This window comes from Orcinus orca, chromosome 17 (assembly GCF_937001465.1).
Source record: "Orcinus orca chromosome 17, mOrcOrc1.1, whole genome shotgun sequence".
In the NCBI taxonomy this organism is placed as follows: Eukaryota; Metazoa; Chordata; class Mammalia; order Artiodactyla; family Delphinidae; genus Orcinus; species Orcinus orca.
The window spans coordinates 84,689,637-84,707,347 of NC_064575.1; the positions used below are offsets into that span (position 1 = coordinate 84,689,637).

At 44.7% G+C, this 17,711-nt stretch overlaps 1 protein-coding gene and 1 non-coding gene across 30 annotated transcripts in view; one reads left to right on the forward strand and one right to left on the reverse strand.

Annotated features, from left to right (window-relative positions):
• The window catches only part of PTK2 (protein tyrosine kinase 2), a 253,025-nt gene that overhangs the window by 112,323 nt on the left and 122,991 nt on the right, over positions 1 to 17,711 (reverse strand). For 27 of the 29 annotated variants that reach the window (XM_049700354.1, XM_049700344.1, XM_049700341.1 and 24 more), the window contains 2 exons: positions 17,079 to 17,141; positions 3,417 to 3,471 (listed from right to left, as the gene is read on the reverse strand). In XM_049700354.1, coding sequence (XP_049556311.1) covers positions 3,417 to 3,471; positions 17,079 to 17,141 — 118 coding nt within the window. The remainder of the gene's footprint in view (positions 1 to 3,416; positions 3,472 to 17,078; positions 17,142 to 17,711) is intronic. The other 2 variants (XM_049700333.1, XM_049700345.1) reach the window with 1 other exon arrangement.
• On the forward strand, positions 11,756 to 11,862 carry LOC117199706 (U6 spliceosomal RNA). The gene has a single exon (XR_004481028.1). It is a non-coding gene; the product is annotated as a U6 spliceosomal RNA (small nuclear RNA).

The following is a 17,711-nucleotide window of genomic DNA, read 5'->3' on the forward strand; positions in this document are numbered from 1 at the left end:
ACTCAGAGCCCCTAGTTTGCCCACTGACGCCCTCTCACTGCTCCAGGACCCCACACTGCATTTACTCATGTCTCCCCATCGCCCAGCTGTCAATTTTGTAGACTATCCTCAGGTTGGGATTGACTTGTTAGTTTTGCTGGTACAGTGTTTTTAAAAATGTGCCTCTATGGGCTTCCCTGGTGGCGCGGTGGTTGGGAGTCTGCCTGCCGATGCAGGGGACGCAGGTTCGTGCCCCGGTCCGGGAAGATCCCACATGCCCGTGAGCCATGGCCGATGAGCCTGCGCGTCCGGAGCCTGTGCTCCGCGGCGGGAGGGGCCACAACAGTGAGAGGCCCGCATACCACAAAAAAAAAAAAAAAAAAGGTGCCTCTGGCATTACTGAGATCAAAGAGTCAGAAAATTTAAATATCCTGTAAATTATTCTTAGTAATCGGGCACATATACCCCAATCCTGTTTTGCCATCAATCAATCATAGCTTAAGTTCCATCAAATATAAGGTAACCTTTCAACCCTTCAACGTGAGCATTAACTACAAATGATCTTCTAGAAGTCTAGATATGAAGGGAAAAAGGCATATAAAACAAAATGGTCTTTGGAAAAGCAAATACCAATTGGTCTAGCCATTCTATAGGGCTAGTCCGGGAGAAACAAGAAGCTGATGTGAATTTCTTGTTAGTTGAAGTTTCATTGGCAATAGTTTTGAAGAGGAGACTGTCTGAACACAACCTAATTTGTACTGTAGCTGTTACATACCTATGGGTATATGTTTATGTCAGTCATACCCACAAGAGTCTGACGGCAATCAGTTGAAAGAATTTACATAGAAGGTGAAAAATTTTTGGCATAAGGATATGAGCTACTGATTAAGCTATTTAAGAAGCCAAATTTACATTATTTGTTTTACAAAAGTATACTGATTTCCTTTACATTAGAAAGCGTGTGAGAAATGAAACACTAGACGAATCTGTACCTAAGAAACAGAAGCTAGAAGTCAATTCTGTTCTCCCTGCTCGCATCAAAATCAGCAGCAACTGAACCTTTCAGAAAACACAAGTGCTATCTGTTTGGCTTGCGAAGTTTTCTCAAGCTCCCGAGGGTCAATTCCTTCCCCTCCACTACCCGTGCACACACAGGCTCAGCCACCACTGCATCCGGGGCTGACACTGCTCACCTTGATCACCTTAATCACCTCCAAGCCTTCTTGGCTGGAGTGCTGTTGCTTTCGCTCTGTCCTCCATGCTGCTGTCAGGTTTATGTTCTAAAGTCCAAAAGGTGACCATGTCCCTCCCCTGCCACGAACACCCAGGGCCCCTACGTGCTCTCATCTGAGTACTGACGTCCACACAGGCGACCACAGTGTCTGAGCTCTAGTCACAGGGCTGACCTGACTGCCAGGTGGAGCTCAAACAGCAGCAGAAGCGCATCAGGGTCGGCAGCAGGGTGAGGATGAGGAAGGCCAGTCAGGCTGGGTCCTGAGGGACAGCCTGAAAGACACCTGGAGGGGACAAGTCCTGTGCAGGAATGGGGACGTTTCTGGAGTGACAGCAGGGTCAGAGCGGGCTGCCCAGGGAAACAAGCTTCTCCAGCCTTCCGGTTCTTCTACCTTGTGAAGGAGTATCATCACCTGCGCTATTCTCATGCCTCCTTCCACACGGTACCCTCTACCTGGAAAGTGCCTCCTCTAAGTCCAGTCATCTTTCAAGTGGCCCTTAAACTTATTCATTCATTTTTTCACTTAAATAAGATTTAGTGAATGTTACTGTGTGCCCGGGATTATGCCAAACACAGGGTTTAGGGCAGAGAACACAGCAGATGTTATCTTTGTCCTCGTGGATCTTAAAATATAGTGGAAGCAGGCAGACAAAATGCAAAACAAGTAAATATCTAGTAATTAAAACCTGAGAAAGTAAAATTAAAAATTAAGACCCTGAGCAGGACCCTAAGGTGGAGGATGTTTCTGCAGCCCCCTAGGGAGGTGAGCAGTCTGTACGGGAGAGGACGCCGAGGCTGAGCTTTAGAAGAGCCGGCGATGGGGGACCTCCCCGGGGCCTTCTCACCTCGGCTACACTTCCACCATGGCACCTGTGACATGGACCTGGGGTGGCTTGTTTGGAGTATGAGGATCCTTTTTAAATACAGAATAACTTCTTGGACTCCCAAATGCCAGCAGTCATACCTCCTGTGATAACTGCTTATCTACACACAGCTCTAAGGAGACTTCGCAGTAATTCTCAGGCCACCCTGGGACTAATGTTTGAGCACTGATGGTGCTACTAATGTGATATAGCCATTGTCGTATCCTTTCCTGCTTTCTACTTTTACACTGGGTGGTGCACTTCTCTGTCCAATGATGGGGTAAATGCCGTGAGGAACGGTGTCTTACACTTGTGAGCGTCTCCCCCTGGGTCCACCCAGCAAAGGGCAGGCCGATGCACAGGGTGGGCTTCTGCGCCCATGCCAGGGCCTCACTCTCCAGGTCAAACTGAGTCCCAAGTGATTCAAGGTGATCGGGTCACAACTTTCACCAAGGCAGTCTGGCTTCCGAGCCAGTTTTTGAACCACTGTGTTCTGTCTTATCCCACTTGGGCCTCAGTGAGTGGGATGGTCTTCCACATGGCTGCTCTAGTGTGGAACATGTCCTCTGTGATAGAAAGTCAGAGCAGTAACAGCCACAGTTTATAAACTGCACTGTGACAAGCACTTGTGGTAGCAGTTTATACACATACACACACCGATCTGCTGAACAGCCACACCAACCCTACAAAATATTATTTTCTTCGTTGTGGAAATAAGAAACCAGGTCCAAAACCATGAGGTTAGGAAATGGCAGAGCTCAGCTGAGCTGGACTCTATCTTGATCCAAAGCTGCGTCCTCACACCACACTGGACCATGTTCTGGATGGGCTGGGGAACCACACCTCGGGTCCCCGGTGTCCCCTCCCCTGCAGTGGGAGCTACAGGCAGAGACAGGAACTGGTGTCCTGCAAGAGTTACTAACGGGGAGGAGTGCCCTTGGTCGAAACAAGAGAAGACAGACCTCCAGAACACACTTCTACGCGTGCACGCGCACGCATGCGCACACACACGCTACAGCTGCCACTATGGCTCTTTTACGTGCTGCTTCTTTACTTTCGTGTGTCAAAATACCCGAGACCGTAAAGACTTAGGTGATGAAGACCGCTGTGAACGCAACCTTCTTGGTGTTGTACTTAGCCGGATGCACTCACAATCAAGAAGCGAAACCATGGTTTTCTGGCAGAATGCTACACCTTTAAAAATCTACTTGCCATCAGTATGACTAGAATAACTGTCAGCTTTTTATATTATGACTTTTACACGTAAAGGAGAAAACCGCATACCACGGGGGAGGTGTCTGCCTAACACGTCGCCTATTACGATAAAGCAGACTAATTACCTTGACTGAGTCCAGTAAACTCCTAGGAAAAAATCGCTTCAAACCAACATCTTTTCTGAAATACAAAAAGAAGTGTATTAACAAATAACACCACCAAATCGATGAATAACATGACATTGTCGCAAGAACATAAAAGCAGTTTAAATTATTTACCCTTCCACATGTTATTCTAGAAGGAAATAAGTATAATAAAGCTCCAGTGTACCCGCACAGTCATGGAACAGGTGGGACAAGTAATTTTCTAGATCTGTGCAGGAAACACCGATACAAGCTGGTTTAGGTAGAAAGTCTTTTTTTTTAAGCCTTACTATTGCAAACCCTCTAAAATATTGCCTCTTTGTAAATTACAACAGTAAACAAACTGTTCTTCTTTGAGCATTGTTTGAAGGTTAGCCTTATAAACCTCGATCCAACTGGGTAATGCACTGTATTTGTATAGAAAGTAGAGTGGCCTGATTAGGGAAAGATCTGGGATATAGCAGGGAAGTTTAAATACCTTAGATTAATCCTAAAGGTTGACTGTTTTTAAAAATAAACTTTTTGATTAACATTAATCAATGTTTATAATCTCAGTTTCACACAGGAAACAAAACAAAAAAAGAGAAATTAAGTGAGTGGCCTAAGGTCAAAAAGCTGAATGTGTGGAAATGCTGAAAATCCCAGTCATTTTCTTTAGATCAAGCTACAAAATCAATCGTTAATAACAAAAGCCTCAAAGCATTCCGGCCAAGAAAACCGATGGAAAGAACGGCTCACTCTCACTTTCTACTTACTTTGGGTACTAAGTGAGCCAGGCTTTTGGCCACTAGAGGGCAATCGTGCGCTAGTAAGATGAAATAAAGCCTCTAGACATGAAAGATTATCAGGAGACACATGGAAAATATAAAAGGATCAAGAAGGAGAAAAGTGAAATAAAGGTACCTTTTCAGGATTACATAAAAAAATAAAATGAACATAAAGTATATTAAAAAAATAAAGCAGGGATGACTTCTTCACACGTAATTGTAAGTTAGCAAGTATTACCAATGAAACCATAGAAAACATGTCAGAGTTTATATGGTTGACTCTAGATCCAAACATTTTAATCCCCTATTCCATACTCCACTAGTTAGTACCTACACCGACGAACTCCTTGCTAAATCCTGGTCTCAGTTCTCATATTCTTTTTCACTCTGTGGTGATGATGATGACACTGTTCACTGCTCCCATACACAATCCTTCCTCAGCTCCTATGACACACTGTTTTCCGGATTACTTATCAGCAAATTCATATAACTCCTGGCTTTCCATTTATTTTTCTAACCACTTTTGTTTATAACTTCCCTTCCTTATCTTTTCAGATATGAACAGGGAAAAGTGTCCACCCAAGTTCTTCCACTTTTTGTTGCCTCCTAAAAAGACAGGAACTTTGCATTTTAAGGATTTGGGTGCTAATCACTATGGGAAGTAGCAAAATAAGCACATAAAAGATAAACCAACACCCTAGAATCTTAGAGGCATTATTCCTGAGCACTTTCTTCCCTATCTGCCTTTGCAGGCAGCTATCCCATAATATAAAGAACTTATTTTCACAGAGGGAGCCCTGCACTGGAATCCTGGCTTTGCCGCAGGAGGATTTGGCTATGCCTTCATGCCTGTCAACCTCAGTGACCCACGTGTAAAATAGGGATGCTAATCCCTGCTGCCAACGGCGGTGCTGAGGAGACAGTGAGAATGTGTTAAGTCCCTAGAACTCTACACGGGTAGTTCCCCTTCCCCCGGAAACACCCGGGATGCCCCTCCTGTCTGGCGAGAGTCTGGTCTACAGGCCTGACTAGCCGTCATCATGAGCAGAGGGAGGCGTGACCTGATGGTGCCAAGAGCAGACATGCTGTAGGGAGGAGGGGAGGACACAGGCTGGAAGGCACGTATGAGGGAGGCTCTGCTGGGAGCCCAGAGGAGGGCGGTGGGAGGGAGGGTGGGCAGCAGAGGCTCAGGGATGCTCTGGACGCAGAGCCAGCAGCGCTGAATGAAAGGTGACAAGGGAAGGCCGAGGCACCAGGAAGAGGAAGGCCGGGGGCCCGGGCGTGCCTCCTGGGACTTCTGCTTCTGGAGAGGGGTCGAGCAGGGTGCACGAGACCTCCTGGTGGAGATCTCCAGGAGGCAGCTGGCCACGGAAGTCTTTGGATGGGGGGCAGGGAACACCAGGGCCAGGGATGCCCTCTTCCCCACGGTGAGACCATCAGCTGCCACTACTCAACACAGCTCTGCGGCTATCGGTTGGCCAAAAAGTTCGTTCGGGTTTTTCCATAAGATATTACAGAAAACCCAAACGAACATGTTGGCCAACCCAGTATTTTTCTTAGAGTCCAATGGAAAGTAGAAAATTTATCATACTCATTTTTGTCACAAATGGAAAAATTAAAGATGGACCAAGGGGGTTGAATTTTTCTGTGTGAAAATAAAGCCTATTACTAGGTGTTACTTTTACTTCCAAGGTGAGAACAACTCCATTTAAGGAAAAAAAAGCTAAGGCCAACTAATGTTTAGCAAGTATGCAGTTTAGTTTTTCCAACTACTTTTGAGTAATAGAGTCTGTAACACCTGCCCATACATTAGAACCCTTTAAAATGGGACACATGGCAAGTGAGAAAATAAAGAGGATAAAGTACACAGAATCACTGGGAGAATTCCACACCACCACCACCCCGCTCCACACATTCTGATTTAACTTTACCAAGAAGCCCATCTACGAGGCTTGGCGGTGGAGGACACTGGGAAACAGCTCAGGCACTGCGCTCACGGTTTTAGGGAAAGCCTCCTGAGACATCTGCATTCAGCACTCTCCAAGAAGCCTGGCAGGGCCACAGAGGCTGTCCCGTTTCACACGTGGCCACCTCCCTCCAGCCCGTGTCGGGCACTGGCTTACGATGAGCTGTCTGATGGGCAGCAGGCTAGCTCTCAGCTTTATGTGACATAAAACTCACTTGAACCCAAAGTCTGTACAGCCGTGAGGTAAGATGAACAAAACAGTAAACACTACTGATGTCGCACAAACAAAATAAAACTACTGGCCTTTATAATGAGGCAATTCTTTACTATGTAAATAATTATCAAAGGGTAGATCCTAAATACAGGTAAACTCATTTGACTAAAACTAGCTTTCATGAAACTTTTAGGACACAGCCACCCCCCAATTCCCAAACCCCAGTATCAGGCTGTCAGATTTCCCACGTGAGCCCAAAGGAACCTTCTTAACCCACACGTGCAGGTAACGAGATACTAATATTAGGTGAGAACGCACTGTCCACAAGAGTAGCCCCATGAAGGATTCACACTTAAATTAGCTAAGATTCAGTTAACAATCTAGTTCCCAGCTGCACTGGCTCCACTTCAGGTGCTCAGAGCCACGGGGGCTAAGGGCACCCGCGCTGGCTGGGCGGACAGGACACTTCACAGCCTAGGGCGCTGCGGTGGTGGCGTGGGCTTACAGCAAGGAAATCTCGGCCTCGGCTCCCTGGCCCCCAGGGCTCCTCAGAGAGGGCGGTGGGCCCGGCCACACAGCCCCACAGGGACAACCACGACCGCCCAGGACTCCGGGGGGCCCGCTCAGCAAGACCACCGCGGATCCCGCAGGAGGGAGTGGGGGCCAGACAGGAGCCTGAGCTGGGGCTGCCCGTGCATGGGAGCAGATCTCCCAGTAACTCTTCCTCCGACTCTTCTCTAAGATGCAACTCACTCTGATTTGAAGCTTCAAAGAAAGCAAGCCTGTTGTACTCCCCTGCTTCCCCACACTGGGCATCACGTTAGATATGGGTGGGGGAGGGGGAGAGGGGAGTCACAGCCCTGCGGTCTCTTCCTCGGGTGAGACCCTGACACGAGCTGTGCAAGCACGTGACAGGCACCATGAGACAGCACGCTCTCAGAGCCCAGAAAGTTACTCGTTGAGATTTGGGGTGTCTGGGGCTTAAAACTGTATTTGTGATCAATTTTAAACCAGAATTTTCTGAGTTAACGTTTAATTTACCTCTGTCCTTCTAATGAAACGTTCAGACCACTGCTGGCTGATGAGGCTGTCTTGTTCTTTCCCTTCTGTCCAACCTCGGAGCTCTGCCCCCTCCCATGACTGCGCCATCCTCCCGCTCCCCTGACCACACTCGCCGTCGATGGTCCAGGCAGCAGGCGCCGCTCCCCGCATCAGGGGGAAGAGGTGCCGCCCGGCAGTCCACACCCCGCACCAGCTCCCTGATGGATCTTTCTAGAGCGCACTCCGTGCGCCTAGCTACTCCCAGCCTGGGGGCCTTGTTCTGTGCACACATGCGTTCACGCCCAAAACCCATGACACAGCAGGCCTTGGGAGGCCTGAGGCTTGAATAGCTTTATTTACATACATTAAGCTTCTTATAAGTGAATTCTCAGGCCAAGTATAAACTTATCTCTCCTTCCGCACTACTTCTGAGAAGATACAGACCTTGTCTGTTGGCTTTAACTAATTAATACTTTGTGGAGATAATTCTCATAAATTTAAAGCCCCAGCAAAAAAGGCAACCAAAAACGACTTTAAAATAAAACTATAATGCACGTTTTCATACAGTATCCCTATCTTATCCTCGCCCCAAAACTCTCAAGAATTGAGTATCATTAAGAATATCACTGAGGTCCTTTAACCTCTCAAATGATACCTTAAGCCTCTTAAAAACTGATAAAACTTAAAATTCTCTAACTTCAATGGAAATTGCTGTTTGCTTCTTAATGATCCTCTCTCTCCTTCAACCTGAGTAATGAGAAGTCATCTTTTGGCCAGGTACACCAGGTGATGCTGCCTTCCTCTCCTGGAGCCAGGTGTGGCCATGTGACACTGTTTCAGCCAATGTCCCTCTCAAGGAAAGCACTACCTGCACATATGTGTCCTTAAAGGGGGCTGGGAGAGAGAGAAAAGGTCCATCTCCTCCTCCTTGTGACAGGCAAGGTCAACCAGCCATCTTAGGCTACCAGGTGGCAGCTATGGATGATGGTGGCAAGATTCAAGGGGGCTAGTGCCCTGGTGATGAGAAGCACTGACTGCCTAGCACTTGTTTTATGTGAAAGAGAAAGTACCTTCTGTCTTAGTTAAGCCACTGTCAATCAATTCATGCCAAATCTGTGAGCATCCCCTTCAATGATAAATTATTACAGGCAGCTAAAAAAAGCACTAGATTATTACTGACAATAAAGACAATTTTTAAAAATGAATGAAAACAATGCACAATTAGAATTAACCTCAGCTAATTTTATATCACAAATTTATTCACTGAGGAAGTACCGATGGAATACCTAATAAACATCAGACACTTTGCTAAGTGCTGGAAATACCAGGAGGTCCCTACATCAATACAGCTTACTCTAGTAGAGAAGAGACACAGTTACACAAACAACTACAGCAAAATACATTAAATGCAAAGATGATTAAAAATGAATTTCTAAAAAAAGCAAACCACTTAATAAGGAAATGAGCAGAACTGAAAAGATATGTGATTCATTTAAAATAATTTCACAGTATAATTCTGTACGTTGAAGAAGAATCATTGGTACATAAGTTTCTTCATTCTACAGTATCACAATAGGAACCATAATTTTAACACTGTGTTATTAGCTTATTTTGGTTCCATCTGTCATTGTCAGCAACACAGTTTTTAAGCTTGATAACAAAACATTTTTCTTAACACATCTCATCTGACTCCTGTCTCTGATTTACAGGAGGCGTAAATAAAAGAGCCACCCGAGTACACTCCAGAGTGCGCCCTGCAGGGTAAGACCCCGGGAGGCCACATGCGCCCTGCAGGGTAAGATCCCGGGAGGCCACGTGCGCCCTGCAGGGTAAGACCCCAGGAGGCCACATTCTGGGCCTGCGGCTGGGCCTGCGGCTGGATATTCACGGCCAGTACTTCCCCTCTGCCTACAGAAGAGGCACCTTGGTCCTACCAGGGTTGGAAAGACATAGAGAAAAGAGACTAATTAACTCTTTAGTTGGTTTAAAGAAAAAATGCAAACGTTTTTAGATAGTGCTTTTCCCACCCTCCGAAGTTGGGCCTGATTATTTATTGCATAATTGAAAACAGTTATTTTGAAGTGTGGTAAAGCTGAAGGAGTTTTCTTTAGTACGTTATAAATTACAGAGACTGTCCATACATTTTCTGGCAAAACTAAGCAACTATATGGACTATTTCACAGTTTTTCTCCTTACTGGCAAGAAAAACCGGAACCCTAAAATAAACTAACAAGAAACATTCTGCATTGATGTATAATTCTTTTCCATACTGAGAAAATATTTACACTTCTAAGTGGCTCTAGGCTACTAGCAGAAACCAGTAGGAAAGGGCAATGCTGACCCCCCGGAGGCCCTGGCTGCCGGTCCCCGGGCAGGACAGCCTCAGTGTGCTTGGAGAACCACCTCCCAGCCATACCTCGTCCACAGCCCTGGGTGGGCCTTTTCAACAGCTGCGGTGGAAGACAGAACCCAGGGAACAGTACTGAGAAAATATCACGATTAAACTAGAATTGCGAAGGAGTAAAGAATCTTCACCTTCCAAGAACAAGGTGAAATAAAGAAAACTACAAGATGACAGGAGCAGAATTTTACCACCGAAGACACATATAAAAGAATTTCTAAACAATATACTTTAAGAAAAAGGGAACTGCTATCAGAAGACAGGCTGAGCTACAACAATGAATGTTTAACCGACACAGTAATAAATAAGTAGGTCTGTAGGACCCCACCCTATATACCCAAAGTGCTGGAGGTGAAGAGGGCTGACCCAATGCCGCCCGCAGGTGGGGATGCTGGACCTGGACTGAGCTGGGACCTGAGGGAGGGCGAGTTGTGCCATTCACTCCCTGGCTCTTGTCAGATGCCCACTCCGGAGGCCCACTCAGCAGTCTTGGGCCACCAGGCTTTGATTCAAGCCACTCGGGAGCTTCAGGAAGTCAGAGGAACACCAGATGGAGACAGCCCAGAAACCCCAGGGTCACTGTCAGATACAGAGCACAAAACAGCTGGCATGAAAAGCTTGACGAAATAAACGGCACAATCACATACGTGAGCAACAGAGATTACCAGGAATGGAGAGCGTATTACACGACACAGGAAACTGAATTTCTGGAAGTGAAAATTGTAAGTGGTGAAGTGAAAAACTGAATGGACAGGGTATGTCAAGAAGACACTACTTAAAAGGGAATTAAGGATTTAGAAGAAAAATCTAAAGAAATCACACACACACTGCCACAAGAAATAGAGATGAAAGATGTTAAGAGATATAAAGGCTGAAAAAACATGCAGTTGACAATTAAAGAGATAATGGCATATATTTTCCAGGTGAAAAACATGAATCCACAGAATCAGGAAAGTACATCTTGTTCCAAGTTGGGCTTATAAAAAAGAAACCCAAGTCTAAGACATGGTGAAACTAGAGAAGACCAAAAACAGGAGATTCTTCAACTTTTTGTATGTTTATAGTTTCTTTCTAATAAATGACTGGAGAAAAATGATCTTCCACTAGTCCACAGAGAAAGTCTCAACAAAAGTCAAAGAAGCTCTTATCACAGAGACCATACTCCCTGATCATAATGCAATTAAGCTAGAAGTTAATTTTCAAAAGAAAGTCAGGGCTTCCCTAGTGGTGCAGTGGTTAAGAATCCGCCTGCCAATGCAGGTGACTTGGGTTTGAGCCCTGGTCCAGGAAAATCCCACATGCTGCAGAGCAACTAAGCCCGTGAGCCCCAACTACTGAGCCTGCACTCTAGAGCCCGCGAGCCACAACTACTGAAGCCCGCACGCCTAGAGCCCGTGCTCCGCAACAAGAGAAGCCACCGCAATGAGAAGCCTGCGCACCGCAACTAAGAGTAGGCCCCGCTCATCACAACTAGAGAAAGCCTGCGCACAGCAACGGAGACGCAACTCAGCCATTAATTAATTTTTTTAAAAAGTCAAAAAATATCCACACATTTGGAAATGTAAAAATAGAAATAAATCCACAAAACTTTTAGAACAAACATTAGGTCTTGAAACGCAAAACCAGAATGAAAATAATGGACAGATTTTACCACGTTAAAAAAGAAAAACTTCTGTATGATGAAAAGCTATATAATCATAGTTAAAAGACAAACTGGGGACTTCCCTGGAATCCACCTGCCAACGCAAGGGTCACGGGTTTGATCCCTGGTCTGGGAAGATCCCACATGCCGCGGAGCAACTAAGCTCGTGCACCGCAGCTACTGAGCCTGTGCTCTAGAGCCCGCGAGCCACAACTACTGAGCCCGCGTGCTGCAACTACTAAAGCCTAGGCACCTAGAGCCCGTGCTCTGCAACAAGAAAAGCCACTGCAGTGCTCACTTCGGCAGCACATATACTAAAATTGGAAAGATACAGAGAAGATTAGCGTGGCCCCTGCACAAGGATGACACGCAAATTCGTGAAGCATTCCATATTTTTAAGCAGTCGCATAGCACAGGGAGATCAGCTCAGTGCTTTGTGACCACCTAGAGGGGTGGGATAGGGAGGGTGGGAGGGAGAGTCAAGAGGGAGGAGATATGGGGAAATATATATATGTATAGCTGATTCACTTTGTTATAAAGCAGAAACTAACACAGCATTGTAAAGCAATTATACTCCAATAAAGATGTTAAAAAAAAAAAAAAGCCACCTCAATGAGAAGCCTGCACACTGCAACAGAGACTAGCCCCGGCTCACCGCAACTAGAGAAAGCCTGTGCACAGCAACAAAGGCCAAACGCACCCAAAAATAAATAAAAATTTTAAATAAATAAATAAATAAAAGACAAATTGGGAGAGAATATATACAACAAATATTACGAACCATGGGTTAGTATGACAAAGATCTCAATGAGAAAAAAACATAAACATAATGGAAAACAGAAGAAAAGTACAATTTACAAAAGGAATATAAAACAGCCCCCAAATGGGAAGGTGTTTCAACTCTCTCCTCTGGATAATGATCCCAATGATAATTACGGGCAACATTTATTCAGTGCTGGGCACTATATTGAGCTCTTGACATGATTCTCTCTCTTAACTCCCCACATCAACCCAGTATGTAGGTAGGTATCACCATGGTCCCTACTTTACAGATTTGGAAACAGAAACCCAGGGCTTTACTGATCCAGAACAGTAAGTGGAAGAGCCAGCCAACAGGGGAGCAACCTGCTGCAAGAGCCCCCTCCATCGCCCCACTTCTCACACTGAGATGGGGTAGTGAGTTCACACAACTCACGCCATTATGAAGGACCCCAAACCAGCACAGTAACAGCGGGAACTGGAAGTCTCTCATCCTGCCCCTTCTTTTCCTTAACCATCATGTTTACTTAATTTAAATATCTTACATATAGAATAACTACTACACAACGGCCATTTGTGGAATAACAGATAGTTCCGGTTTTCATCAGTATCCTCTAAGGAGGCCTCTAATTGACAAAATCACGCTGTACTGCTTTGTTCTGGCTGCAGGTGGCAACAGTCACTGGCCCTAATTCATGTCTGGTGATTCCCACACTTTCCATGCCACTGACCCCACAGACACGCTGAAGTTCTGGAGGCACTGATTAATACTCCAGTGGGCCCTCTTCCACATATCTGTTCTCCTGCCGCCTCGATTTCTGTAATTTTTAGAAATAAGCCAAATTCACACCAACTTTAATGCAATTTTTGACTCTGATATCAAACACATCTTGAACTTAACGCTCCTCTCTCCAAATATAGCTCCAAATCCATCTTGATGGATACCTGCTTCTTCATTTTCTTTCTTTTTACAGACTTTTCTTGTTGCCAAAAACATCCAAATGTATTATCCACGGAGATTTCCCCCAGGTACCTGTTCTCTTCATTCCCATGACACCTCTGGCTCTCACCCAGCTGCCATGGCTCAGTTACCCTTCCCGTTCCGACGTGGGCCTCTCACAAAGACAGGCTGGGACACAGTCCACATCACAGTGGCCCTGAGGACAACTCTCTGACAGCCGGGCACGCTACAATGCAAGCCACTGACCTGGCCCTCCTTCTCCAACTTCGCACAATGATTCACCTTTTTAGATCATCTCTAAGTGCCTGCTGGCTTTTTCCTCTCCAATTCTCTTGTTCCTTTTTTTTTTTTTTTAAGAAATGGAAAATTTTATTCGAGCCAAATTGGAGGATTATAACCCGGGAAGAGCATCTCAGAAAGCTTTGAGAACTGTTCCCAAGATAAACTTTTTATTTTAGAATAGTTTTAGGTTTACAGAAAAGTTGCAAAGATAGTACAGTTCCTTGAATAGCCCACACCTGGCTTTCCCTTGCATTACTATGGCACCTCTGCCGTAACTAATCAATCGGTTCTGATACATCATTACTAACAGGCCCTACACTTTCAGATCTCATCAGTGTTTTCCCTAATGTCACTTTTCTGTTTCACAGGATCCAATTTAATCGTAACATCTCCTTAGGTTCCTCTTGGCTTGTGTCAGTTTCTCCGACTTGCCTTGTTTTTAAAGATCTTGACGGTTTTGAGTAGTACTGGTTTGGTAATTTGTAAAACGTCCCTCAAATGAGAATTACCTGTTTTTCGCAAGTCTGGATTGGGTTTTTAGGTTTTGGGGAAGCAGACCACAGAGATGAAGTGTCATTCTCAACAGATCACACCAAGGACACACATGCCATCAACATAACTGTTGGTGTTGATGCTGACCGTGACCACCTGGCTGAGGTAGCGCCTGTCAGATGGCTCCACTGTCAGGTTACTCACACACCCTTCCACACTCTATTCTTTAGACACACGTCACTAAGCGGAGCCCACAGTATAGGGTGGGATTTTATGATCCGCCTCCTCAGGCTGTGTCCATATAAATTACTTAGAATTCTTCTATGTGGGAGATTTATCACTTCTCTATATATTTATCTATTCAATTATTTATATTCATATAGGCCCATGGGTATTTATTTCATACTCTGGGCTATAACCCAAAACTAAGTCATTCATTGTTGCCCAAATGCCCTACCTTTGGTCACTGGGACTCCAATTTGATGCTCCGACACAGCCCCACCACCTGCTTTTCTATGCGCTTGCTCCTTTCCAGCTCTACAAGATGCTCTAGGCCCATATATCTCCCCCTGCCCCTCGGATCAGGAGTCCTGCTTCCTCTCATTGAAGAATGATATTAGAAACCAACATCTAGGCACTGGGTACCATCAGAGATTTTTTTTAAAGCTGTGGTTTTAGTGATTTTATAACATAGAAAATAAACCAACATTTCTGTTTCCTTTTTCGTTTAAATAACACAAATGTTCCCTCAGAACTGAACACGTCCCAACCAACTTATCCTCCTTCCCTCCAAACACGAAATTGTTTGTGACTGACATGCCCACTGGCCCAGGACAGAAAACGAGAATCCCCAGATGCCTCCTTGGCCTCCTTCACCCCAATCCAACCAGGCAGCCAGTCCGCAGACCCTGACTCTGGTAAACTCCCACCTCCACTGCTCCTGCTATGGAGTCCACGTCAGAGACTCATTCTTCCTCCAGGAGAAAGGAAAGATGCAACAGTTTCTGGGCTCCCTACTTCCATTTTTAACTTTCTTTAATACCATTCCAATTTGGGAATATGGAATTCTCCATCACAAAGCTCCTCCTGTCACGGACCTGGCTCACCGAGTCATCACGACCTAATCGTCTGGAGGCCGTGTCAATGCCTGGAGCTGTTTACAACACACATCGCAGCCCTCCCCGACGGGCAAGGTGTTCTACCCGCAGTAAACTGACCGTCCACGTTTCTGTGTCTTGGCAAATGCTGCGCTCTCTCCCGGGACTGGCTGGTTCTGGAGCAGCAGCCTCCGCCTGCCCACGTTCCTTCTCCACCACTCAGGCTAGACAGCATCTCCCATCAGACCTCAGACATGGAGTACCACCCCCCACACACCCTCTAGAAGCTTCTACTTCAGTTCCTACTATATTATTTTACAACTCTGCTTACTGTCTGAGAGTCTCCCTTCCAGCTGTAAGCTTCCTGAGGGTGAAAACTTTGGATTATCCACTTCTGCATCTCTAGCACTTAGCTGCCAAGGGCTCAGCAGATGCTCAATAATCTTTGTTAAATGAACGAATAAACAAAGAAACAAACGGATATTTTTCAAAAACCTCCATTTGAAATGAGAACAAACCTAGCATGTACCTGAGACAAGACCTTCAATGATTCCTCTGATTCTAGTCATTTGTATTTTAAGCAGTAGGAAGAGTCTTTCAGGCTGAGGAATGTGGTAATTTTAAACAAAAACCTAAACCACCTAAACCACAGTGAATGTTAGTTTTTTTTGTTTTTTTTTTTAATGTTATTAATGATACTGTTGCTTCTATGCTGTCAACTGAAGGGCAGGGAAAATTCTACTTAAAATCATTCTGGCTACTAAGATATCCCAATTGATCTCTAAAAGTTTTCATTCAACTCTAACAACTCCGTGTTTTATCCTTATTCAATCTGTTAAGAGGCACAACATTATGTGATGGATGTGTCCATAAACACACAACCACAAATATTTAGTGAGTGCCTTGTACGCTGCACACTGTCATGAAACTTACATTATGCTAATACAGTAGGTCCAGAAATCAAGGGATGAATCCGCGCCACAACGAGACAGGCTGCCCGGGGCGCTACCTCACTTGTCACAATTAGGACAAAGGAGGCTTGTGTGATTGCAAAATAACTATCACGTCTACCACCAGTTATTAGTGCAAATGGTCGGACCTGCTCCATAACTAATTCCCCCAAATATTTACTTCTACTTTTATTTTCAAATGACCATACCTCCCCTGTAAAATCTTGTTTTCAAAATGGTGGGATATTATACTTTCACAGTGTGATAGCAGTTGGGCTGACCTGGAAAGTCAAATAAAACCCAAAGCCATGTCAAGTCTCTATTATTGCAGGGTACTTATGGACAACCTTTTACTTCACTGTAGTAACATCTTCCAAATAGCGCAAGAATTTCAGTAATAATATGGCCAGGAAAAGTGCTGGCAAAAAGTTGCACCATTGCTAATGAAAATAAAACTGGAAATAACAAATATCAGTGATTTTTTTGCTGAATTAATTATCAACAGATAAAGTGCAGAACTTTCAGCCTCCCAAGACATAAGCCCCACTCTGTCTTATATGCATTTTAAATACTCTAACGTAACAGTCTAACGACTGTTAACTTCACTATTGGAAAAATATTCAGTTATCCTAAATTTTCTGATACATGAGCAACAAATAACTCCCATCTTTCCACTTTTTTTTAACTAAGGGAAAAAAAACCCTAATAAACTTATAAAGAGAATATAAATAATAACAATTTCATAGTTCAATATAAATTAGAAGTGAAACTCCATCCCAATATGGTTAAATCTACAGAGACAGAAGAGTTTATTATTTATGTGTTAACATGCCAAAGAATATTAACCCTAAGACATTTATCAACAAATTTAAATGCTTGCTAACATAATTAACGTCACCAAGAATTCATTTCTTAATAAAACTTTCCTCTTCCGGATATAAAAGTTTTAGAAACAGTAGTGTTTCAGATTTAATATTAAGTTTTAAGTAAAGATAAACCAGTAAAATCTACAGTTTGAAAAGTGACTTAGCTCTGAATGCTTGCAGGCAGCGCCTGGACGTGCCGCACTTACTCTAATACTTCATAGTTAGACTTCTTCTCCAGGGCGTTGCCCCGCATCTCCCAGTACGACCGCCTAAAAGCAGAGAAGATACACACTCATAGATTGGTATTGGGAATGTCTGCGATGTTAAATGATTAAAAACCGTGAAAGGGGGGTATCTAACTACTACGCGGCTAAGCCACAAACATTCTGATAAACAACAAATAAAGAACCAATTTGATTCGCAGCATTTTTCCTGCATCCTAATGCAGCATAAATCAGTTAACACAGACCGTATCTCTATTGAACAATCTCACGTTCCCTTTTGATGTGAAGCAGGTCTGGCTCTTTGCAAAATGAGAAACCAGATTCCAGCTGTAAAAGAGATCAGCTACATTCGCTACTTGTACTTGGCCTTTCCTCAAGGGACAGTGCCAGGAACCCCAGGCTGCCCCTGTGGCCGGTGCGCACCCCACCTGCTCCTGGGAAGACCCACAGTTACTAAGGAAACAGTATGGGACCTGAAGCAGAATCATCGCAGTGGGCTAGTCCAGGTAACAGGCGCCAGGCGCAGCAGAGAAGTGCTGCCTATCTCGCTGAGTGTTCACAGTCTGAATTTTACTTCTTATTCCAAGTTACATGTTCAAGCAACTTCAGGTCTTA